Genomic DNA, 23860 nt, shown 5'->3' on the forward strand with positions numbered 1-23860 from the left:
GAGAGCTCTGGGGGCGTGCTCCTGGGCGGGGCTAGGGGCGGGGCCCCGTGGGGCTCGCACTGGCTCGGTCCCGCGGTGACGGCGGCAGCGGCAGCGGCGGCGGAGGGGACTAACGTCGGGGTGCCGCGCCGAGCGGAGCTAGATCCCGGGGGAGCGCGTGAGTGCGCGGGGCCGGTGGCGGAGGGCGAGGGAGGGGGCGGGGTCCGGGACTGGGGGCGGGGTAGGGGCATGGAAAGAGCGGGCGCCCGTTGCCGGGACCTCGGGTTGTGTTGCTGGTGGTGGGGGGTCACCAGGAAAGTTTGCAGGGGCCGGGGGCGCCGGGGACGCGGGGGCACGCGGGAGCTGGAGCGTGTGCGCGGGGGCGGAGGGCGCACGGTCTGAGCTCGTGCTGGCGGAGCCAGAAGAAAGGGGGGAGGGGGCGAGGGCTGGGGCGGGGCCGGAGGCGGGCAGAGCCGCTGGAGGGACCCCTGCCTCCTGCTTCCCCTGGGCCCGCGCCGGCCCCCTCCCCGGCTCCCTCGGCACGCCCCCAGCCACCCCAGTCCGCCCCCACCCGGTTCGCGTTGCCAGTCCACCGTCTGTTCGCCGGCTGCTTCACATCCCGCGCACAGTCCTCTTCTGCCGCCGTCGCCCCCTCCTCCTCCACCCTCTTCTGCTCCTCCTCTTCTGCTGCCGTCCGCTCCGGGTCCAGAGCTCCCCACTGGGCCCCTCCAGACAGCCCCTTGCCCCGGGCTGTTCCGTCTTCTCGTTGGCCCTCCCTCTTCCAGCGGTTCACATGCTGTCCCTCCTGGCCTCAGATCCAGCCCGAGATCCTAGGGTCGATAGGGGCGACCCTGCCTGCGCCGAAGTCCCTCTGGGCGCCTATCCTAGACTGGGGCTGCCAGCGCCTCCCCAGCTCTTCGGGGTAGCTTGTCTCCCCCGGATTCCAAGGGGTAGGGAGTGTTCAGAGCCAGTGTGATTCTGCAGCTCTGGCCATGGCCATCGCCTTGGTCACCTGGGGCCCCTGGCAGGGACCTCCCAGCTTCTGCGGCCACCTCCCCAGTTGGGGACGCCGAGCCTGCTTTCATCGCTACAGCCCCTTATACCGCAGAGGTGCCCATCGGGCCCCCAGGTGAGACGTTTTTTCTTCTGGGCCAATTTTTTTCCATTTCTAACCAGTTCAACTATATTCCTCTTAATAATGTTCAAGGACAAGGAAAGAATCCTGTGCTTTTAAATTTTTTTGTCTTGTGCCCCTCCCCCACATATACACTGCCTGGCCCTGCACGTTATGCACCCATTTATGGTGGGCAGTCCTCCGTTGTAGTTGAGGAATCAACGGGTTGATAGTGCTGGGCTTCTCTCCTGTCTTCAAACCTTCTCCTGTCTGAAACAAGCTGGGACAGATAGGGGAGGCCATGTGTTTACATTGTAAAGACTGGGCACCCCAGGTCCCTTAGGAGTTGTTACTGCCTTATCCCATCCCAAGTGGGTGACTTTAAAGTTGCAAGTAGGTACAGCTTGGAGAGGGTTGGGTTGGTCTCACTGCTGCGTACCAGATGATAGGAAGCTTCTCCCCTGCTTTTGAACGAGAGGGGCAGGGCTCTTCCTCAGGCTGGAGAGCCTGGGGGGTATTGTGGGTGGGAGGGTGCTTTAGGAGCCTGGATGGGAACTGAGGAGGTGGTGAAGAGTCTGAAGAGCAGATGACATGAGTGGGGCCTGGAAGTGGTGAAGGAATGGTCTAGGAATGTCAGCACCTGGGGGTCTGGGAGACAAGGTGTTGGCTCCTAAATGACACTGAGTGGAATTGCAGTAGTGCTAGCCAGCTTCCACTGGTCTCTTGTATTTGAGGCATTGTGCTACGTGGTTTTTATGTATTACTTCATTTAAACCTCCAGAGGGTGTCAGTAAGCCCATTTTTCAGATAGGGAAACTGAGGCTTAGAGAAGTCACACAGTTAGAAGGTGGTAGACCCACTCAGCATTTGAATCCTGGAATATCAGACCCGGGATGATCCCATCACAGGCCTAGAGGAGGGGAAACATTTTGGCTTCTACCACGTGGCTGTCACCTGATTTAATTTTTTCTTCTGTCCCCCTCACAACTCCTTCAGGCTCTCTCTAGGCTGGTGAGTGATGCCCACATTTCTCTTTTCATAGCCCATGACCACCCCACCATGACTGTCCTGGAAGGGGGAACCCCAGGGAGTTTGCTCCCAAGTTACCCCACCCCCCGGATGTTCTCAAGCCCTGTCCTGTCCTCCCAGCCCGGCCTGGGCCGCTCCTCCTTCCTCTTGGCGAGGCTCTGGAAATCCAGTGGGAGGCCATTGCTATGGCAACAGGACTAGGCCCTGGCTTTACCTCATCAAATTCCAAGCCGAAGCCAAAGCGATTGAGAAATTAAAGAAAAAAATGTATTCCAGATGTTTACTTTTTTATTCCTTATTTTTCCGTGTTTGGATGAGACAGCTGGGGTGGGGAGTAGGGCAGGGATGTGGAAGGAGAATGGTGGGGGGGAGCCACTCCCAGCTGTGGAGGGAGGGAGGAGGGGGAGCTTGGAGGGGAGGCAGGCGGTGGGGCGGAGTCCCAGGTTGGGGAGGAGCGGGTTTTTCCCGTCTCCCATGAGGTGATTCACAGAGAGACTTCAGACTTTTCGGCCCTCTTGCTCTGCCTTGAGTAGATATCTCCAGCTGGGCTGCCCGACCCAAAGGGTGCCTTGGGAACCGTAAGTGGGGTGTCTTTAGTGGGGTATCTTGGACAGCTTGTCACAGGATGGGGGTGGCTCCCTGAGGCTCTAAGACTTTGGGATTAGAAGACAAGAGTTAAGAGAGGATCTGGGAAGAGCTGAGGATGTGGCCGTGGGACCTCTCTTGACCTCCCCTGACCCCTTCCTGAAGTTCCCTCTTCCTGTCCCACACTCTGCCTCTGCTAGAAATAAGAGACTTCCCTCGCCTAAGCCTGCTGCCACTGCCCAGAGCTTTTCCTCCACCACCCTTCTCTCTCTTGGCTCACACCCCTCTGCTTCCCAATTCTCAAGCAGGGTCTGCGCATGTGATGAAAGTGTCTACTCTCAGGGACAGCTCAGCCATGGCTTCCCCACCGCCCCGGGAGATGGAGGAGGAGCTGGCGCCTGCTGGCTCTGAGCCAGGTACCTATGGGTGCAGGGTGGAGCAGGTGGCAGGGAGGAGGGTGGGAAGGGCCAAGGCCAAACCCCTGTTCTGTATTGGGGGCTGGTTGAGTGATGGTAAAGTGAGGAAGAGGGAGGGAAGCAGGACTGAGGAAGTGCAGGATGAGTCCGGGGCTCTCATGCCCAGTTGAGAAGGAGGCCAGGAGAGTGTAGATCTCTAGTAGGTGTGAAAACAGACAGATGTCTGAGATGATGTGGTTTGAGCCGTGCACGTACTTTGCAGAGGGGGAAACTGAGGCACCCAGGAGAATTGCAGCATACTTCTAGGGATTTGAACCCAGGACTCCAGACTCCCTGTCTAGACTCTTTTTCTTATGCTTAGCTGAATGAGTGGGTGATACGGGATTCTGTTATGGAAGGCTGTGGCCGTGAGTAATCCCAAGGTCTTTTATTTGGCATTGGAATGCCTTATATAGAAGATAGATTTCTGGTCTTGTTTTTTTTTCCCCTGTAGCAGATTTACTTTTGTTTGGCTTAAGTCAATAGTAAGTTTGCATTCCTGATCATACACCGGATGATAGTGGGGAGTGTGCTGGGGGAGGAGCAGCATGGAGGCAGAGTGGGGAAGCTGAGCTCAAACAGTTACTGTAGACACAGTCGAGTGTCGAAGAAGGGGAGAGGACCAAATTGGGGACACAGGCTGCCTGTTTGATGTGGGCAGGCAGGCATTTTTTTATTGGCTCATTTGCACATTCATTCATTCATTCGTGTGGTAGAAACTTGCGCTAGGTGCAAAATAGGGGGCAAGGAGAGATAAGGTACCAGCAGGGCTCACAGATAGCTTGAGCTGACAAGGGGGAATTGGTTAAACATTTTGGGAGATTGGAGAGGGAGAAGGTACTTCAGGGATGTGTGTAGAAAATCAAGGAAGGCTTCATGGAGCAGGTGGCCTTTGACTTGGGCCTACAAGGGTATTGTGACCTTTCTGAAACTGGAGGATGGAGATTGGTTAGAGCAGGGATCACCAGAAGTTCTGACAGCCCCTCACCAACCCTTTTCTTTTGGTAGGAGACCCTCGGGCCAAACCCCCTGTCAAGCCCAAACCCCGGGCCTTGCCTGCCAAGCCAGCCCTGCCTGCCAAACCCAGCCTGCTGGTACCTGTCGGGCCTCGGCCCCCCCGGGGTCCTCTGGCTGAACTGCCTTCTGCCCGGAAAATGAATATGCTGGCAGGACCCCAGCCCTATGGGGGCAGCAAACGTCCCCTTCCCTTCGCACCAAGGTCTGTGGCTGAGGTCTCTGCTGGAGGAGAAGCCACCCAAGAGACTGGCAGAGAGGAGGCTGGGAAAGAGGAGCTGCCCCCTTTGACGCCCCCAGCGCGATGTGCTGCCCCAGGGGGTGTGCGGAAGGCCCCTGCCCCCTTCCGGCCAGCCTCAGAGCGGTTTGCAGCCTCCACAGTAGAAGAGATCCTGGCCAAGATGGATCAGCCACGGAAGGAGGTCCCTGCCAGTCCTGACCGCCTCTGGGGCTCCCGCCTCACCTTTAACCATGATGGCAGCTCCCGATACGGTGCCAGAACCTATGGCATGGCCACTGCTGCCAGAGAGGAAGATGACAAGGCCCTCGCCCACGGTTGTTCCCAGGAGGGGCCAGCAAAGAGTCCCAAAGAGAGCCAGGAAAAACACAGCAAGACCCCTGAGGAGAGGTGAGGGCTCAGGGACTCTGTGTTTTGTTGCAGCCTGGAGGTTGGGGTCTGGGGACCAAGGGTATGGCCCTGTCTAGGACTGTGACCTTCTCCTTCAGCTTAGTGGTGTGCTGTGAATACGGGCAGATACCAAGTCATTTCCCCAGCCGACGGTGGTATCATCAACTGTGTGCTTTTGAAAACCATAAGTCTCTTTACAGAGTTAATGCATGTTTTTAATAGAGAGTTCAGATATTTGGTCTGAGAGTCTGGTTTCTGTCTCCATACTCTGGGCATCCAACATTGATCCGTAGCCATCCTGCCTGGGAAAGGACTTTTAGATCCATTTTAGAGATGAAGAAACTGAGGTGCAAAAGTGACTTCCCTTAGTTGCTCAGCCAGTAAGAGGCAGAGATGGAGTTTGAATTCCAGTCTGTCTGATTCCAGAGCATGTGCTCTTAACTGCTAGTTCCTCTTGTGAGCAGAGCAGGTTGCCAGTCCTGGGGAGGGTGTGTTTGTCTGGATCAGAAGGGCACAGTCACGGACTGCGAGGAGTGTTCTGTTGGGAGAGAGAAGACAGGAACACATCTTGACGCTCGTCCAGCTACTACACAGAGCTTTTGGCTGATTGGAGACATTTGCCCATGATTTGTTTCCCCAGCGTTGGCACTAGTGTGCAGGGAGTCTGGCCTGGAGGTGCCCTTGGACACCTTGGAGTGGACACAGGGTATTGAGAAGAAGCTGAGGGATTTCAGGAGCCTTGGCTGGCTGCTCCAGCCCGTCCTCAGGGCAGGGAGAGCCAGCTTGAGGCCTTGTTGGGCCCAGAGGGTGCCCCACTCCGCTCAAAGGGGGTGGCCACTGGTTGCTTCGGTCTGGGAAGCTAAAGGCTCCTACCCTGCCTTCCAGGCTTGCCTCTCTTCACCTGAGAACACCTGGAGGCTTGGCCCTGGGGTTAACCTTCTCAAGGCCCGGAGCAGGGCTGCTGTGAAGTCACACTGCCCAGGCTGGGTTCCACCTTCGGTCCTCCCTTCCCTCACTGCCCTCAGATTTTAAGGGGACCAACTTCAGTCTTGGAAAATCACTCTTCTCCTCCCCTCCCCTCCCCTCCCCCTGCAATCCTTTAAGAAGTATTGGCAGGGCAGCCAGACCAGCTGCACTCCCTGGCTGGAGGAGAACTTTAACCCCTTCTGGGTTAGGGGAAGAAATCATTATCTTCTTGGGGACCGTCGAGGGGTCTGGGCATACAAGATTCTTTTCTTAAATGAGATGGGGGAATTAACCCTTAATGTGCTGGTAGGTAGTCTCTTGGGTCACTTGCTCTGTGAAACTGTACGGTTTCCTGTCCGTGATGGCTCCAGGCAGACCTCAGGAGTAATACTTGGGGTGTTTAATCTCTGGGTGCTGTTAAAGTCACTGAGGGAGATTCTCTCTCCTTTTCCATTCTGTGACAGGCTTCAACATTCTGTGCCTCCACTTCCTGTCTTTCTCCCTCACAGGAATCCCCCTTCCAACCAGGCTGTCAATGGGGACCTGACTAAGCCGGCCAGCTCTGAGCCACCTACTGACGTGAGTTGTCCTCCTCCTAACATGGAATAACAGTATTTTAGAGTTGGAGGGGTCATCTAAGATTATCTTGTCCACTCTCTTTGTAGTTCAGATGGGGAAACTGAGGCCACGGACTTGCCCAAGAGCTGGCTTTAGGACCCAGATTTCTCAACTCCCAAGCCAGTGCTCTCGATCATCAAGGTAGCTAAGTGTGGTTCAGGCTGTGAGGCTGTTGGTTATAAACAGTAATTATAATACCCACAGCACTGCCTCTGATTAAGTACTGTGTGCTGGGCATATCCTAGGAACATTAACCAACTTAATCCTGTGACATCTCTGGCTAGTAGGCCTGTTAGTCTCATGCAAGTGGTGAGGAGTGAGAGATGAGGAGACCGCAGGGGCTCACAAATGCCAAGTAACTTGCTTGGATTGAGGCAGGGACAAAAGTGTCTGACTCTAGAGCCCTCCCTAACTGGGTTGCCATTCCTGGGTTCACAAGGGGGAAGGCTCCTTTTCTTGGGGGTTTCCTGTCCCTTCTCCCCCACTGTGTGTGCCTCCCCAAGTAAACCAGGTAACAGGTGGCCCTTCTTGCTCATAGAGTCCTGTTGGCCAGAGGCTGTCCCAGCTGCCCCGTGTTGGAGAACTGACTCCATTGGTGTCCATCCAACAGATATTTGCTGAGTGCCTACTATGAACAGGGTGTTAGGGATGCAGCACAAATGTAGAGAAGCCAGTGTGTCTGGACTGCAGTAAGAGGGGAGGAGGCGGTGGTAGCAAGGACTTAGAGAGGGTAGGGCTGGATGGCATGAGCCTCATAGGCTTCTACAAGGACTTGGGCTTAAGTGAGGGGAAGAAGCCATTGAGCGGTTCAGAGGAGAGGAGCTACATGCTGCTGACTTAGTACTGAGAAGGTCAGGGCAGTCAGAGCAGCCACAGGAACCAGCTAGGTGTGGATGGAGTAATCCAGGTGAGAGATGATGGTGGCTTGGACCCCAGAGGCCGTCAGTGATGGAGCTGGGGAGCAGTGGTTGATTCTGGATAGACTGTGATGGTGAGGTGCGCTGGACATTCAGATGGATTGGTAGGAGGAGGGTTAAGGATGGCTCCAGGGCTTTTGACTCCAGCAGTTGGAGGGATAAAGTTACCATTTATTAAGATGGGAACTTCTAGGAGCAAAGCAGGATTAGGAGAGAGATGGGGAGTTTGCTTTTGGATTTGTTGGGATCGAGATGTTTTTAGACATCCGAATGGAAACTAAGGTGTGTGATTGAATACTTGAGTCCAGCATTCAAGAGAAAGGAGCCAGTGAGCAAGGAGAGGGTAGTTGAGACTGGCTGAGTTCACCCAGAGTGTGGGTGAGGGTACAAGAGGGAAGGGCCCCAAGCACAGCAGAGGAGACTGGTAGGGGGCACCAGTGAGCTGGAAGGAGAGCCTGGCCAAGCACGGACAGTTCGCAGGACTGCAGGAGGATGCAGCAGCCGCCAGTGCCACTGATAGGTCATGTAAGGTGAGCACCGCAAACTGGATTTAGCTACAGGGAGGTCATCGGTGACCTTGACAAGACTACTCGGCGGTAAGGTTAAGAAGGCCTGCTGGGGTGGGCTCAAGAGAACGGGGGAAGAGGAGCTGCAGATAGTGGGCGTAGGCAATGCTTTCAAGAAAACAGGTGGTATTGGAGAGAAAGGTGAGGTCAAGTGGTTCTTTTTTTTTTGGTTTTGATTTTTTTTTTTTTTTTTTAAGACAGAAGAAATTAGAGCAGTTGGTGCGCTGATGGAAATGGTCCAGTAGGGAGGGAAAATCAATGATGCAGGGAGGGAGGAGGGGTTGGCGGGTTGGCCTTAGCCAGGAGCAAGGACAGTGCCTGGTGGTAGAAGGGGAGGCAGCACGATTGGACCCACTTGCAGGTGGCAGTGGGTGAGGGCGCAGGGTGTGCGCCTTCTTTGCCGGTGGCCTCTGTGTTCTCAAGGGGAACAGGAAGCAAGGCCATCAGCTGAGAGAGGATGGGAGGAGGTGTTGGCGGTTTGAGGAGAGACATGTGAAAGTGTTACCTGCGAGTGTCAGGAGTGAAGGGAAGGCGGGTGCGGTGGGGTTGCTCTGGGACCGGTTTGAGGTCAGTGGTGATTCTGAATGAGACCAGCCACCTCCAGCTGCTGGGCCAGGGTGCTGGAGAGCTGTATTGAAACAGCTTAAACAGTGTGAGGAAGGAACGAGGGGGTCCCGGGTTGTGTAAGAGGTGGCTGCGCTGTGGCAAAAAAGAGCGGTTGCCTGAGGCAGCAGGAGCCGTGGGAAGGGGGTAGGATTGATGGACTTTGCTTCCCAGAGGAGTTGGGGAACAAGGGAGTGAGCAGGACGAATAGGAAGTGGGGACAATGGGCCGACAGACAGGGACCTTGAAATTGAGTTTACGTGGGTGGGGGAAGGGCAAGGGCTTTGGCCATCAGGGAGGAGGAGGTCAAGGCACAGGGAGCCGGACGCTGGAAAGGTGGACTCCGTTCTCGAAGTCACTGTGAATCGTAACGGTGGTGCTGGGTGGGTTGCAGTGATCCGGAAGCTACAATCATCAAGGAATGAGGGGTTTGTGGGAGACTATCAAGGAGGGGCTGTGGGTGGCATAGTTTAAGGGCATGGGCTTTGAAACCTAGAGTGCTGTGGAGAGGAGGGAGGGTGCAGGGAGCGGGCGGAGTCTGAGGAGAAGCGGGACCTCTTTTCTTTCTCTGGCTAGACCCAGCAGACCGCGCTGGAACCTAGGGTGCTGCTTTGGAGAGGGCAGCCAGGGATCGTGACCCCCTGGGGTCAGTCATACAGAGCCAGGTTCACTTCCTGTGTCTGGGGACAGGCAGAGTGAGGCAGTGGAGAGCCAGGGGACTGGAGCCCCTTTACCTGCCCTGGTTCTTCTCCCACCACAGTCCCAACATCCCACAGCAGCCACTTCTTTCTATACCAGAGGCTGTGTGTGAATCTTCCTCAGTTCTGTAACTGTGCGATGGACTTTGCTGCCACCAGCTGCACTGTACAACTGGGGAAGCTGAGTCTCAGACCAGGTGGGAGGGTGGGCATTCAGCTTTGTAGGAGGCAGTGCTGGCTGACTCCAAGCATGTTTCCAAGGCCCCAGCACCCTTTGCCTTAATCCCATGGTCTTCCTGCTTCTTTGGGTAGCTCTGGGACCCAAACTGGAATAAACAGTGTAGTGTGGGGCACACTACCTGTCCCCTGTGGCTATTCCTGGGAGCTGCCATGGAGCTGCACTGGGCTTAGGATTCCTGCTCCAACTGCCCAGGTGGCCGTATTCCTCATTTTCTCTTCATAAAGCAGGTATTCTTTACCTGCAAACTATGATCTCTTAGGAGCCCCTCACATGAGCTTGGGGTTGGGTGGCTGTTTGAGGTTTGAACCACCTTAAATGGTTAAGAATGATGCTAAGTGAATAAAACTGGGTGCATTTCTGGGGAGACCTAAAGGAGGACTCTGTGGCCCTAAGAAGTTTGAGAAGCCCTGTCTCAGATGGTCTCTGGGGCCTCTTCCAATTGGTTTGCTCTAGTTTGCTCCTCTTGGGCTATGGATTGACAGCATGAGGAAGCAGCCAGCCTGAGGTCTACGTGTGGCAGAAGGGGCCTCGCCCACCCAGCCCAGAGCTGAGTGACAGCTCTTGACTTTTCTCTTGCAGGTTTCCAAGCCCTTGGTCCCCTCAAGTCCAGGTCTTGCCTCAGAGTGTGGAGGCAGTGTGGGCCTCCCTGCTGAAGTCTCTGATCCAGCCCCTGGGTTTCTCCAGCCTCGCTCACTGAATGAGAGCTCTCCCTGCCACTCTCAGCTGCCAGAAGCCCAGAGTCCCACACTTCCCAAGGCTTCTCCTTGCCTCCCTGTGACTCCATCACCCCCAAGTGCAGCCCTGCCTGATGAGGGCCCCTGCCTTCACCCTGGCCCGGGGCTCCCTGATGCAGCCACCCCACAGGCCCCCAGACCCAGCAGCCCTCCCCTTGAGAAGGTCTCAGGGCGCCACAGCCCAGAGCAGCCCCCAGCCATTTCGCCCCGGCCTCTGCTTGAGGGGGATGTGTTGCTGGATCTCACGCGGACGTTTCCATCTGGGGAGGAAGTGGCAGCAGCCAAGCGGGACACAGACCTCCGCCCCGTCAGCCTGGCTCAGCGCCGATTCTCTGAGGGTGTACTCCGGCCGCCTAGCCAGGACCAGGAGAAACTGGGGGGCTCGCTAGCCGCCTTGCCGCAAACCCAGGGGAACCAGTCAAACCTGGATCGTCCCTTTGGGAGTGGGACAGAGTCCAACTGGAGCTTGTCACAGTCATTTGAATGGACCTTTCCCACACGGCCCTCAGGATTGGGCGTGTGGCGACTGGACTCCCCACCCCCTTCCCCCATTACAGAAGCCAGTGAAGCTGCTGAGGCCGCTGAGGCCAGCAGCTGGGCTGCGTCCAGCAGGGAGGAAGGAGTGTCCCAGCAAGGACAAGTGACCCCCACAGCTCTAGAGGTCCCAGGAAGGCCTGTTTCCTGGGTACAGGGGGATGATCCGGGCATCTCTGTACACCAAAAGGATGACGAACAGAGTCAGCCTCAGTCCCCAGCTGACTCCCTTCAGCCTCCATCTATAGCAGAGGGCCCATCTGGAACACCCTTGCTGCAGGCAGAGGAGAGATATGAGGATCGGGAGCCCCCGACCGGACAGGAGTCCCCCCTCCCTCTGGCCACCAGGGAGGCAGCCCTGCCCATGCTGGAGCCAGTCCTGGGGCAGCAGCAACCAGCACCTCCTGACCAGCCCTGTGTCCTCTTTGCTGATGCCCCTGGCCCTGGACAAGCATTGCCTGCTGAGGAGGAGATGGTGACCCTAGCTCGGGCTGAGGCCACCCAACCCAGGACAGAGGCCCAGGAATCCTGTAGGGCATCCCCTGAGCCTGCAGGCCCTGAACGCAGCTCTCGCTGGCTGGATGACCTCTTGGCTTCACCCCCACCCAGCGCTGGCAGTGCTAAGCGGGGAGCCGGATCTGACGCACAGTCCCCAAGTACCTGCTCCGAGGTGAGGACAGGGGCACAGGGAGAGTGGAAGCTTCCAGGGATGGAGGCCAGGGCTTGGGTGGGCTTAATTTCAACATGGATTTGATGTGACAAGAACTCGGAATTCAGTAGTGAGCAAGGCAACTGTGGACCTTCACCTTGCAGCTCTGCCGTCTGGCAACGCTGGCTGAGCAGTCAGGCTGGTGCTTAGGATTTAGTTGTGTGAGTTCAAATCCCAACACCAGCATTCACTCGCTGAGCAGTCTTGGGAGTGTACCTTAACCCGGAAGCTTCCATGTCTAATAGTACTAGCACGCACCTCTTAGAAGCGTATGCGGGTGACATGAAGTTAGCGAGTACTTGATGCCTGAGTGGCGTGTAGGACATGTTCAGACCATTATTACCTGCAACAGTGCAGCCTTCTAGGCCTGGGTCGGTTTTCTCATAGCAGACTGGACTGCCTGGGCTCCTGCCTCTGCTTTTCTTTGTCTAAACGTGACCTTGAGCAAGTGACTTTTCCACTTTGCCTTAGTGTCTTGTCTATAAAAGGGGGACAGCCTTGAAGTGGCAGGGATTCCATGAGTCCTGACGTGTGCCATGTGGATGGTTGTGCTGGGCTCTTCAGAGGTGCTTAATGAGTGCTGGCTTTACAAACCGCCCGCTCCAGGCGGCTCTGTAGACTGGCAGCTGGAGCCTAGAGGAAGCAGAGCTTTCCCTCTACACAGTCACCCAGAAGTTAGTGGCTGGGCTTGGGCGCCCCTTCCGGCCCGTGCCCTTTGTCCAGCCAGGCTCCCTCTGCATCTAAGGGCTGGGATCCAGGTGGCTTTTGAAATTTCATTTTTCAGTCCGGGCCTGTGCTGGCAGGGGCGGGGCTGGAGGCAAGGAGGAGCCCGAGCGGCCTCTGGAAGAGGAGGAGCAGGAAGGGGTTAAGACCAGGCTGACTCCTGCAGTAGGTGTGTCTGTCCCAGGATGTGGGTGACTCAACTGGCTTCTGGGCGGGGCTGCCAGAGCTGCAGCTGCTCCGGAGGGAGCAGAGGGAGCAGGGCCAGGGCAGGCGGGAGCCAGAGCCGTCCGACAGGTCCTGGCTGGGGAGCGGCCCAGCCCTGTCCCGGACGCTGCCGCACCCAGCAGCCCCAGGGTGGTTGGGGGGTGGGGGCCATGGCTCGGCCCAGGGACGGGGAGGCCAGCATGTCTGTCCTGGAGCGACTACTGGCCAATGCAGCTCTGCGGGACGAGGCTGGCAGGCTCCGAAGCCCTGAGCCCCAGGCTCTCCCGCCGTCGGGGGTGAGTGGGGGAGTGGGGGGAGGTGCAGCGAGCTCTGTGCCACAGCCCGCCCCTCCTGTCTTTCCTGGGCCACGTGGAGGTGAGGGCCGAGAGGCCTTCCTGGGGAGGGCTGAGTGAGGGGCTTTCCTGGGGAAGAAGGTCTGGGTATTTATGGGGGTGCAGAAGGGCTGTGCTGGTGTTGGAACCTTGCTGTGCTCAAGGTGGAGGGAATTTGAGTCTTGGCCTCTTGTACCTGAGGGTGCTTTCCCTCTCCACATGCAGACCACTCCTTCAGGCAGGATTTCTTCTGGCAGTTAGCCAGGTGTTGCTCAAGGACTGTAAACATGACCATAGGACCATGGATTGAGTGCCCGTTGTGTGCCAGGCGCTATGCTGAGTAGGTAGTTTAAATGATCTTGTTCACTCCTCTCATGTCAGCCCTGCATGCAGTAGAAATTATCCCTCTTAAAAGATGAGGACCCTGAAGCTCAGAGTGGTTAATTGATTTGTTCAAGGTCACACAGCTGGAATCCAAACCCAGGTTCTCTGTTGCCAAATTGGGGCGCTCAGGAACTAGGTAGTGCTGACTTATTCCAACCAACTTTAAGCGTTGTTTTTGTCTTTTTTTTTCTGATTCCCAGGGACTCCTTGGCTGGGCTCAGAAAGATCTGCAGAGTGAATTCGGGATTGCAGCAGACCCACATCCCAGCAGTTTCAGTCCTTCTCGCTGGTCCCAAGATGCTTCTCAGGACTATGGCCTTGGGAGTACAAGCCCTAGAGGAGACCCAGGCCCTGGGGAGAGGGACTGGCCCAGCAAGTATGGGCAAGGGATAGGAGAAGGAAGCAGTAGGAAGTGGGCCAGCAGGTGTGGCCTGGGCACAGAAGGAGTAGAGGTCAGCAGCAGCCAGGACCGGAGTGAAGTGTCTGCCCCAGGGGCTCTCACCGCCCTCGACAGGGTAGTTGGAAAGCCAGCCCAGCTCGGCATTCAGGGCCAGAGCCAGGAGGCAGATGCTCAGGAGTGGGAATTCAGAAAGAGGGATTCCCAGGGCACTTACTCCATTCAGGATGCAGAACTGCAGGACCAGGAATTCGGGAAGAAAGACTCGCTCCGTACTTATGGCAGTCGAGATGCAAGCCTTCGGGACTGGGAATTTGGGAAGAGGGACTCACTGGATTCTTATGCCAGCCAGGATACAGAAGAACAGGCCCGAGAATTAGGGACGAAGGACCACGGCAGTTACAGCAGCCAGGATGCTGAGGAGCAGGACCGGGAGTTTGAGAAGAGAGATTCTTCACTTGGCAACCATGGCAGCCAGGGTGTGGCACAGCAGGACCAGGAGTTTGGGAAGAGCGCTTGGATGAGGGACTACAGCAGCTCCCAGGCCCTCGATGCCCAGGACAGAGGCTTCGGAACGAGAGCCCTGAGCTCTGGGCTCAGCGCTGAGGACGTCCAGCACCAGGATGAGGAGTTTGAGAAGAGGACTCTGAGTGGCGAGGACAGCCTTGGCGAGGCCAGCAGGAGTGCAGGCCGACCAGAGGAGGGAGAGGCAGGGGGCCTGTTCAGCACTAGCACCCCCCAGTTGCAGGATGACACCCTTGGTCAGAGAGACCAGAGCACCTGGCAAGACAGTGACACTGGCCAGCAAGTTGGAGGGCTGCAGGAGAGACTGCAGGCAGGTGCTCAGTGCCATGGCGATGCTGACCGGGAAGATGGGGAGATAGGGAAACGAGGCTGGGCTGGGGAGTTCAGCCTCGGTGTCACGCCGCAGCCAGAGGCAGCATTTAGTCTGGGGCGGCAAGACTGGAGCGGGGACTTGTGCATCCAGGCCTCCGAGAGGAGTTATCAGTTTGGCATCATTGGCAAAGACAGAGTGAGCGCTTCCGGCCTGAGCCCTTCCACCAAGATGGGAAGTGGGCACTTTGAACCTCCGGGGGAGACCTCCCCTGGGCACATGGATTGGGCTGATCAGCTGGGTCTCAGGAACTTGGAAGTGTCCAGTTGTGTGGATTCTGGGGGTTCTAGTGAGGCCAGAGAGAATGCCATGGGACAGATGGGCTGGTCAGACAACCTGGGCTTGAGAGATGGGGACATAGCCAGCCGCTTGGAAACTGGAGGTTCTGAAGAGCCTAGGGGCATCGGAGTTGGGGAGAAGGACTGGACCTCTGATGTTGGGGTGAGAAGCGGAGATTTGGCTGGAGCAGGGGATGTAGGGGGACACAGCCAGGCCAGGGAGAGTGGCGTGGGGCAAACCGACTGGTCAGGTGTGGAGGCTGGAGAGTTCCTTAAATCCAGGGAGCGTGGAGTTGGACAAGCAGACTGGACACCTGACCTTGGGCTGAGAAATATAGCCCCGGGGGCAGGCTGTATCCCCAGAGAACCCAGAGAGCTTGGGGTGGGGCAGGTGGACTGGGGCAACAATCTGGGTCTGAGGAACTTAGAGGTGTCCTGTGATGTCGAGTCTGGAGGTTCTCGGGGCTGTGGAGTGGGGCAGATGGACTGGGCCCAGGACTTGGAGTTTCGGAACGTGGAGCTCACTGGGGCCCCAGGTGAAGCCAGGGAGCATGGGGTAGGGGAGGTGGGCTCTGGCCCAGAGCTAGGCCTCAGGAACAATGGTGGCTTGTCCCCTGGCCTGGAGGCCAGAGACCCCTTGGAGGCCAGGGAGCTGGGGGTCGGCGAGACAAGTGGGCCAGAGTCCAAGGATGAAGACAACTTCTCGCCCTCCTTGGAGACCGGCTCTGAAGATCTCAGAGTGGAGACAGGAGAAGCCCCAGGCTTTGGAACCAGGTAAGGGATCCCTATCCTAGGGTGGGAGAAAAGGTATATAACTCTGCTCTCAAAAAGTTTTGGAATCTCATGCCCAAGGCCCTGGGTTCAATCCCCAGCACCACAAAAAAAAAAAAAAAAAAAAAGTTTTGGAATCTTTCAGAGGAGGAAAGAAACAACTTTTCCTATGGACCTCTGGTGTTTGGAAAACGCGTTTGGATTGTGAATGTTTAATTCTGCTTTTTAAATTTGATATTGAAATATGACATATTTCTTTTATGGAAGGATGAATGTAAAGTTTGAGGTGTTGGCTCTTCAGCAACTCAGTTTTGGACCTTCTTGTTTGATTCTGAGTTGTGATTGTGGGAGAAATGGAGTCAGCCACATCTTGGAAGTTTTCTGGTAGATTCTGCTCCAAGACTGTCCCCCAGTCCTCCCAGTCCTAAAGCCGCAGGCTCTTGGGCCAGGGAATGTGAATCCTTTGGCAGGTAGAGGAAAGAGGACCCTGTATTTTGGTCTGTCTTCTGTAGCCAGGAGTCGGGTGTGGGTGGTGCTCACTGGCTCTCCAGGAAGGTTGGAGCTTGGTGATCTTGTCTGCCTTGTCATAGCACCCAGAAGAGCAGCAGTTGAGGAACCAGAGTCCCAGTTTGGCCCCACGACTGTGGTCACTATCCCAAGTTGCTGAACAAGAACTTTCCTAAGGAACAGACGGGTAGTTTCAGAGCCACCTGCAGTTGCTCTTGGGTGCTCTAAAACCAACTCAGATGTTCTGCACTTTGTGGAAAGGGTGCAAAAAAGGCATTTGCTTTGATTTCTGTGTGATCCCATCCATTGAGAGTTGGTTTTGTTCTCTCTAGTGAGAGAACAGCTCCAGAGCAGGCCTTCCACTGGGCCTGCAGCAAGGGAGGGGTGGTGCTGGGTGGAGGCTCTTCTAAGTGAAAGGGGCAGATGGTTGTGGGAGGAGAGCAGGAGGAACCAGGAAGGGGCCTGAGGCTGGGGACCAGGTGGGAACGGCATTTGGGATGGAGGCTGAGGAGGGAGAGCTTGGGGCCAGGAGGGGAGCCGAGGAAGGGGAGCTTTCTGGGGCCCCGGGCTGCTGAGAGGAGAGATAGGGGAGTGTAGGGACTCTTGAGACCCTCATGAGGACTGCAGGGGAGGGCTGAACACCGAGTAGGAGTCAGGAGGCCCTGGGATCCGGGACCAGTGACTGGTCTCCCTGGACCTGACAGCTGGACTCAGGAAGCCCGGGTTCCTGCTGGCACAGTCGTGGTACAGGGAGCGCGGGCCAGCATGGCTGCTCCTGAGAGCACTTCCCAGGACTCTGAGGCCCTCACGCCCTGATGCTCGGCTGCACAGCTTACTTGTTGACCTTCACAGCTGTTCTGCCAAGTGGGAAAGGGATTCGATCCTCTCCCATTGGCAGGTGGAGAGAGAGAGTGACCTGATTGAGGTCACAGAGACGGCGCTACATCCCTCCAACTCGTTTCTGTCCACTGCTTTTAGGTGTGGCTGCTGCTGCGTTGAAAGCTGGACTCTCAGGGAGTGGGCTGCAGCCTTCCCCCTCCCTTCTGCTTGGTCACAGGGTGGCTCTTGAGGGGGGAAGGTGGTATTGCCTTTCCTCTCTTTAGGAGCGGGTCCCTGAGGGCTGGCAGGACGGAACGGGTCTCCCTCACACCCCATGGTGCTCAGGGTTTTATGGCCAGCGTTGATGTCTGGACTCAGGGTTTAGCCCTGATGCCCCGTGGGCGAACCTCACCGAGTGCAGCAGAAAATGTGCTCCTCCTGGCCGGGTGGTGGGTGGTGGTGGTGGGAATGTCGTGTCCTAAAGAATCCAGCCCACAGATGGAAGCGTCATGTGCGCTCTGGCCATCGGGAGACTCGGCGTGTCTTGGCATTTATTGGTGCCTTATGGCTGAGTGATGCAGTGTTTCCCAAACTTACCTGGATAACGCCCAGGGAACTGGTGTTCTGAGCATGTGACATGGGGAAATTCTATGTTATGGAAAGTTTCTCTTAAAAGAAAAAATTTGGAGCTTTCCTATGTATCAGGAAGTCCTTGAGAGTAGCTCGGAATAGTCTGGTTTTGGGGCGCATTGGCCTGGCTTGGGTCCTGATTCTCTCACCACCTCTGTGACCTTGGGGAAGTGCCTTCTCTTCTCAGAGCCCCTTTCTTCCTCTCTAAATTGGGAGTAGTTCACTTCCATAGGGTTTCTGTGAGGACTAAGGGTAACTACATGGAGAGTGATAGATCAAACCTGCCTGCCATGTTTATCACTGAAAAAAATCATTGCTTGTAATTGTACGTGTTTTGCAAGTTTGGATATGAAATTTGGTGGGGCCTTGGGGACGTTGCTGTCATCCTTGTGACCGACCGAGGTATCTTTGACGATAATTGTGGTCTGGACTGCTGTCCAGCACAGCTGTGACAAGACCAGCATGGATGTGGGTGGACTGGGGAGGGCTTGGGCCCCTCCTCTGGATCTAGGGCCAACTGGTCCCTTGTCCTGGTGGGAATGGTGCTCCTGGGGCCCCAGAGCTGTGGTGCTGTCCTTTCCTTTCTCTGGCCTCCCTGTCAGTCCCTGCCCCTTTCCCTGGCTCTAGCAATGGCAGAAGCCTGAGTCATTTTGGAGTCTTCATAGAATCCAGGGGGACCCTCAGAGATCTTTGAGTTCAGCTCTCTTATTTCCTGGGTGGGGAAACCGAGACCCAGTTTCCCATAGCTTGTGATTATGGATTCCTTTCTGATCTCGTGGGCCCCAGCCTATGATCCTCTTTGGCCACCCTCCCTGCCTCCCTGGAGTCAAGACCAGCTGTTTATCTTTTACTTTGCATGTATTAACCTTGAGTCCTCAGACACACTGTTCTGGCTCTAGCCCTGACCCTCCCTCAAGTCAGGTCTTCGTGGCGGGAGTACCGACTGGGAAGCCGACTGCACAGATCCACCCCCAGCTCCCAGCTGTGTACCTGGCGCAGTGTGGAGGATGGGGTGCTCGCGGGTCTAGGTGGGCAAAGGTGCAGATGGTATGAGAACATCCTGTCAGGGGCTGTGGAGGCCGGGGGGGATTGTCCTGGTAACTTAGTAATTCCTTGTGTTTATCAAGAGTAACTTTGTGCTAGGCACATATTTCTGCCAGTGAACCCAGCAAAGCATAGATACTTTCATTATCCCTATTTTATAGATGCAGAAACTGAGGCTCAGAGTAAGGGCATAACATGTGGCCAAGGCCGCTGGTGTAGAAGGGTCCAGGACTTAGGCGTGTCCTGGGGTGGCAGGGTCAGGGCCCGAGTTCCCAACCTCTCCTCCCTCCTGCTGCTCTGCCAAGAAGGCCTCAGGCTGTAGGTGTTCTGGGAGCTTGCGGGTGTGGAGGAGGCAGGTCAAGGCTGAGGTCCTGGGGCGGATGCACGCTGCATGTTCCAGGGCTGCCCACTCCACAGCCAGCCCTGGAGCCCACCACTGGTCCCTCCACTGACTGGTGCCAGCCCTGGTCCCTCCACTGACCGCTGCTTGCGTGGCTTGGGGTGAGCTCTGCTCTGAGAGAGTGAACCTTTTTGTCCCCATGTTTCATATCTCCTTAGCTGCAGGGCCTGTCCTCAGCCGTAGCTGCCCCACCCCGGAGAGGCTTGGGTCTGGCTCTTCAGGCTGGGTGGGGTGCTGTCACCGCCCCCTCCCTGACTTTAAGCTGGCTTTGGGTGCACTGGTTCTGGCCCCTGTCCAACCTGCTCCCAGGTCCACTGCCTCCTCCCCTCCCCACGATGCTTTAATTTCCCTCTGTCAGCAGCTTGGGGAAAGACAGACTGACACACAGTCTGCCCGCCCTCCTGCTGGTATTGACTCACCTGCCTCGCTCTCCTCCCTCTCCAGTACTCCTCGGCCTTCCGGGCACTGCCCGCAGCCTTCCCGCCCTCTGTGTGGCACGGGTGTGGCTCCGTGCTGTGCGTGGAGGTCTGGCGGGTACCAGCTCACGCTGCCTGCTTGAGGTGTGCGGTGTGTGTGTGTGTGTGTGTGTGTGTGTGTGTGTGCGCGCGCGCTCTGGGGCGTGGCATCCGGATGTCGTGTGAGGTGGAGTCCAGGAGAGCTGGGTGTCCTGCTGGTATGTCTGTCATGCTGTGAGGGAGCAGCAGGCAGGAGACATGGAAGCTGCATTGAGCTCTAAGGTGCCCCGGTCTCTTATCCCTTCTGCACACATTTGCTTATTCTGGTCCCTGGCCCAGGTGTTGGCACAAAGGCAACCAGGGCCCAGCTTTGCCCTTGAGAAGCTTCCAGAAGGTGGTGAAGAGTGAGGATGGCATAACTGAAGCCCAGGCTGGCACAGGTTGGAGCCCCTGGCCTCTGGTAGGGCTGAGGAGGCTCATGTTGGTTAGGGGAGAGGGGCAGAACAGCTTCAGAGCAGGAGCTGGGCCAAGAAGAATCAGTTAGGGGACAGTGGGGCCAGGGGGAAGCTTCTCAGGTAAGAAGCAGCATCTGGCCGGGGTGTCCTCTGGTTACCCCTGGTTGTTCCTTGAGGCCGAGGAATAGGGGATGACAGGGGCTGAAGGTGACATGAGATTGAACAAGCAGATGGATTGGCAGTACCTGGATCATCCTAAGAAATGTGACTGCCCAGGTAGGTGTCCCCGGGAGGGGGCACAGGAACAGCAACAATGGCAGCAGTGGTAATAGCTCTGATTCATGGGCACATACTGACGGTCAGGTCCTGTGCTAAGCCTTTAGAGTCTTTTCTTATCCCCCCAGCAACTCTAGAGAGGAGCCCAAGGTGCTTACAGGTGAAAGGACTCATCCGGGTCTCCCATACGGGTTGAGCATTTCTCATACTAAAACCTGAAATCTGAAATACTTCAAAACCTGAAACTGTTTGAGCACGGACATGATGTCACAAGTGGACAATTCCACAACGTGGCCTTCATGTGACTGATTATAGTCACAATGCAGGTGCACTAAAAATATTGTGTAAAATTACCTTTAGGCTGTGTGCATAAGGTATATATATATGAGACATAAACGAATTTCATCTTTAGATTTGGTCCTGTTCCCAAGATATCTCATTATGTATATGCAGAGATTCTAAAATCCAAACTCCAAAACCCTTCGAGTTCTAGGCATTTCAGGTAAAGGCTACTCAGCCTGTAGTAAGTGATGAATCAGGGATTGGAACCTGCCAGGCTGGCCTAGCCCTTCCTGTGTGCTGTGCTGTGGCTTCAGGCAAGAGAGACGGGGTTTTCACCAGTGACCTTGTTCCCTGGTATGTCCTCTTCGCAGCCCTAGCAGGTGTCTGGCCCACTCCCCAGGCCTCCTGGAGGAGATGCTGGCAGCCAGCAGCTCCAGGACAGAGGCCCGAAGAGAGTCTGCAGCCTCAGGCCTCAGAGTCCTGATGGAGGAGGAAGGAGCCACAGCAGGCGCTGAGCAAGGGGAACCTGCTGAGCCCAGCAGGGACCCTCTGCCCTCCTGGAGGCCCCAGCCCGATGGTGAAGCCAGCCGAACAGAAGAGGTGGATGGCACCTGGGGCCTCACAGGGACAGGGCGCAGCGAGCAGACGCTGGCCCCCACCCCGACCTCTTGGCGACCCTCCCAAGGCCCTCCCCCCACCTGCCCCAGTCAGGACTTCTCCTTCATTGAGGTCAGTGGAGGGTGAACCCAGGCCAGTGGGTGGCACCTGTGGGGTATGTGGGTGATGGAGCTTCTCTGCGCAACCTAAGTCTGGGAGGGTGAAAACAGGCTGCGGGTGCATCATGGGAGCCGGAAGCTTGGACATCCACTCCTGAGGGCGACCGTGGTGGGGCTTCTGTGGGTGGCGGGACCATGGGGTAGCCAGCAGGGCGTTGCTGTTGTTTTGATCAGGACACCGAGATCCTCGACAGTGCCATGTTTCGGAGCCGTGCCAACCTGGGGCGCAAGCGAGGACACCGGGCCCCGGCCATCCGACCTGGGGGTACCCTGGGCCTGTCGGAGGCAGCAGACTCGGATGCACGCCTGTTCCAAGACTCCACGGGTAGGATCAATGTGTTACCTCGTGGTATCTGTGTCAGTCCCTGGCAGGTGACCCAGGTTGTGGGTGAGAGGAGGGCTTCTAGGGGTGCTGGCTGTGCTGTGACCCCACCCCACCATCCCTTGCAGAGCCACGGGCTTCTCGGGTGCCATCTTCAGATGAGGAGGTAGTAGAGGAACCTCAGAACCGCCGGACGCGGATGTCCTTGGGCACCAAGGGGCTGAAAGTCAACCTCTTTCCTGGCCTGAGCCCCTCAGCCCTGAAGGTACGCCTGATCAGTGAGCAGACGCGTGTGGCCTCCTTGCCTGTGACCGTCAGGTCTTCACCCATCCATCCATTCTGGTCCCCTCTGCATTCCTCTTCTCGTGCTGTTCCCCAAGGAGGGCCCTGGAAGGCCCCTTTGTGCCTTGCTGGACCCTGTGGTGGTTTACCTGGGGATAGGACAGAGCCTCAGAGGTAGTGGGACTTGAGCCATGCCCACACTTAGCTCTGGTGGTGGGAGAGTGTTGTGTCACGGGGAGGCACGGAGAGGGGCTGGGCCAGTTCCAAGGGAGGAGTTCTTCCTTGACCCTGGGTGGCGGGAGGGGAGGGTGGATCGGGCCTCTTGTAAGCATTTGCTCTTAGCCTTAAGGTGGGCAAGGGAGTTGGCCATGGGCATGGGGCAGAGGGGAGGCCGTGTAGGCAGAGAGAGTAGAGGGACTAAAGCGCAGGGCCGGATGTCACCACTGGCTTTGCCAGCCCAGCCTGCTGAATTTTATTCAGCAAGTATCTTTTTGAGGATCTACGGTGTGCAAGGTAAGGTTGTGAGGGAAACTACTCTTTAATGACTCCCTGTCCTTTTGGGCCAAAGGACTGCAGAGACGTCCCCCTGGTTTGAGGGACTGCGCTTTCTTGGGAGAAGGCCTGGCCTCTGTGGCTCCTGCCTGTCCTGCTTACACCTGTCTGCATCTGGATGTCTCTCAGGCTAAGCTACGTCCCCGGAACCGCTCCGCTGAGGAAGGGGAAGTGGCGGAGAGCAAGTCAGGCCAGAAGGAGGCTGCAGTCCAGCGTTCCAAGTCCTGCAAAGTCCCAGGGCTGGGGAAGCCCCTTGCATTACCTCCTAAGCCAGAGAAATCCTCAGGGTAGGTGTCTGAGCTCTGGGCATCCCTGACCTCAGCGTAGTAGCCTGAAAAGGGAAACCTTGCTTTACTGAAGAGGAACACTGAGGCTCAGAGAGGTGGTTGACGTGACCCTAACTAACTATGTAAGTTGGTGGCAGAGTTCTAGTCCTGCAGCTGGGCCCCAGGCTGCCTCTTCTGGATGACGAGGGGAACTTCTGTCCCTACCATGTGTACTTTGTTCAGTTTCCCTTCTGGACCTTTGTGCCCTGCCTTCTAGGTCAGAAGGATCATCACCCAACTGGCTGCAAGCCCTGAAGCTCAAGAAGAAGAAGGTCTGAGACATCACCGAGGTGAGGGCAGGCTGCTGGGCTTGGGCCACCCTGGGGTTCAGCGGAGGAGCCTGCGCACCACCTTCTAGCCCTTAGCTCTGCACCCCTTTCCATGTGGACTGAATGAGGCAGTCGAAACCAAGCTGCAGAGACTTGGCTTCCATGGGTTTGTCCACAGGGCAGGGTGTTGTCTGACCTGGATGGAGGAGGACGGGCTTCCATCTCACCCGCCTCCCTGGGTTCAAGCTTTCCATGCCGCGCGGCTGGCCTGACTGTGTCTGCCAGTCCCTCTGGCTTAGGGCCCTGGGAGTACTCTCCAGGATCACCGTCCTAGCAGGACCTTTCTCACACTGGGCCCAGCTGGGAGCCAGGCTGTACGTGGGCATAGAGAGCCAGTGTCCCTCCTGACTGCTTGTCCTCTCCCCTTGCAGGTCCTTTCCATTTGGCAGTCTCGGGCAGTGCCCGTTTCTGTGGGGTGCCTGATGGAGGAGGCAGCTGGAACCCTGCTGTGCCCCAGGCTGCAGCCTGTCCCCTCGCCCTCTGAGGAGTGTCTGGGAGGCACGATTATGCACTTTGTATCACCTTCCCAACTTGTCCCCACACCTTCCCTCCCAGCCTGGATTCCGTCACTGGTGGTCGAAGGTTTTTGTCCTTCCCTCTCTGTCCTCCTGTCTCTCCGCTTCCTCCTCCAGCCTCCCTTGGGTTTTCTTTTGATACCAATTTATAGCATTTTTTATAAAGCCTTTGATTTTTGTAATGGGCAGAGCCCTACCCCAGTCCCACTCCAGGTCTCCCTCTACCCTGCTAGGTGCCCCACAGAGACCAATGACATTTTACCACTTGAAACAATAAATACAATTTTTTGGGAATTGGTGCTTCCTAGGATTGTGGTGTGTGGTGGTGCCCATCCCCCGCGAGGCTGCAGTTGGAAGATGCTAGTTGTGGCCCTGTCCCACAGGAGCTCACTCACATGTCACCTGGCTCCCACTCACTGGGCTGGGCGTCCCTGCAGAGGGTATTCCAGGCTATAGTAAGCTGACTGCTGATTCAGATGCTCTCCAAATCTAAGTAGTTTAAGACACAAAGGGTTT

At 56.6% G+C, this 23860-nt stretch overlaps 1 protein-coding gene across 3 annotated transcripts; it reads left to right on the forward strand.

The window, feature by feature from the left end:
- Window positions 1–26: 26 nt before the first annotated feature.
- Window positions 27–23632, forward strand: Tnks1bp1 (tankyrase 1 binding protein 1). Of its 3 annotated transcripts, none has more exons than XM_047516935.1 (12): window positions 27–157; window positions 3016–3123; window positions 4171–4804; window positions 6280–6349; window positions 9993–11351; window positions 13234–15377; window positions 20614–20971; window positions 21193–21343; window positions 21469–21605; window positions 22304–22461; window positions 22718–22790; window positions 23201–23632. In XM_047516935.1, exons 2-11 carry the CDS (start codon window positions 3030–3032, stop codon window positions 22776–22778), a joined length of 5166 nt encoding a protein of 1721 aa, XP_047372891.1. In that variant the 5' UTR covers window positions 27–157; window positions 3016–3029; the 3' UTR covers window positions 22779–22790; window positions 23201–23632. The 3 variants fall into 3 exon arrangements, with proteins under 3 accessions (XP_047372891.1, XP_047372890.1, XP_047372892.1); XM_047516934.1 differs by having other exon boundaries at window positions 83–157; window positions 3013–3123; XM_047516936.1 differs by lacking the exon at window positions 27–157 and adding an exon at window positions 2601–2700.
- The last annotated feature ends 228 nt before the right edge of the window (window positions 23633–23860 follow it).

Source organism: Sciurus carolinensis, chromosome 11 (genome assembly GCF_902686445.1).
Source record: "Sciurus carolinensis chromosome 11, mSciCar1.2, whole genome shotgun sequence".
Classification (NCBI taxonomy): Eukaryota; Metazoa; Chordata; class Mammalia; order Rodentia; family Sciuridae; genus Sciurus; species Sciurus carolinensis.

Bases quoted from the DNA above. Each gene is read 5' to 3' on its own strand.
- Tnks1bp1 (XM_047516935.1), top strand. From the start codon at position 3,030: ATGAAAGTGTCTACTCTCAGGGACAGCTCAGCCATGGCTTCCCCACCG. The intron at 6,350-9,992 runs GTGAGTTGTCCT...TTTCTCTTGCAG, and splicing joins GCTCTGAGCCACCTACTGAC to GTTTCCAAGCCCTTGGTCCC. The intron at 21,344-21,468 runs GTAGGATCAATG...CATCCCTTGCAG, and splicing joins CCTGTTCCAAGACTCCACGG to AGCCACGGGCTTCTCGGGTG.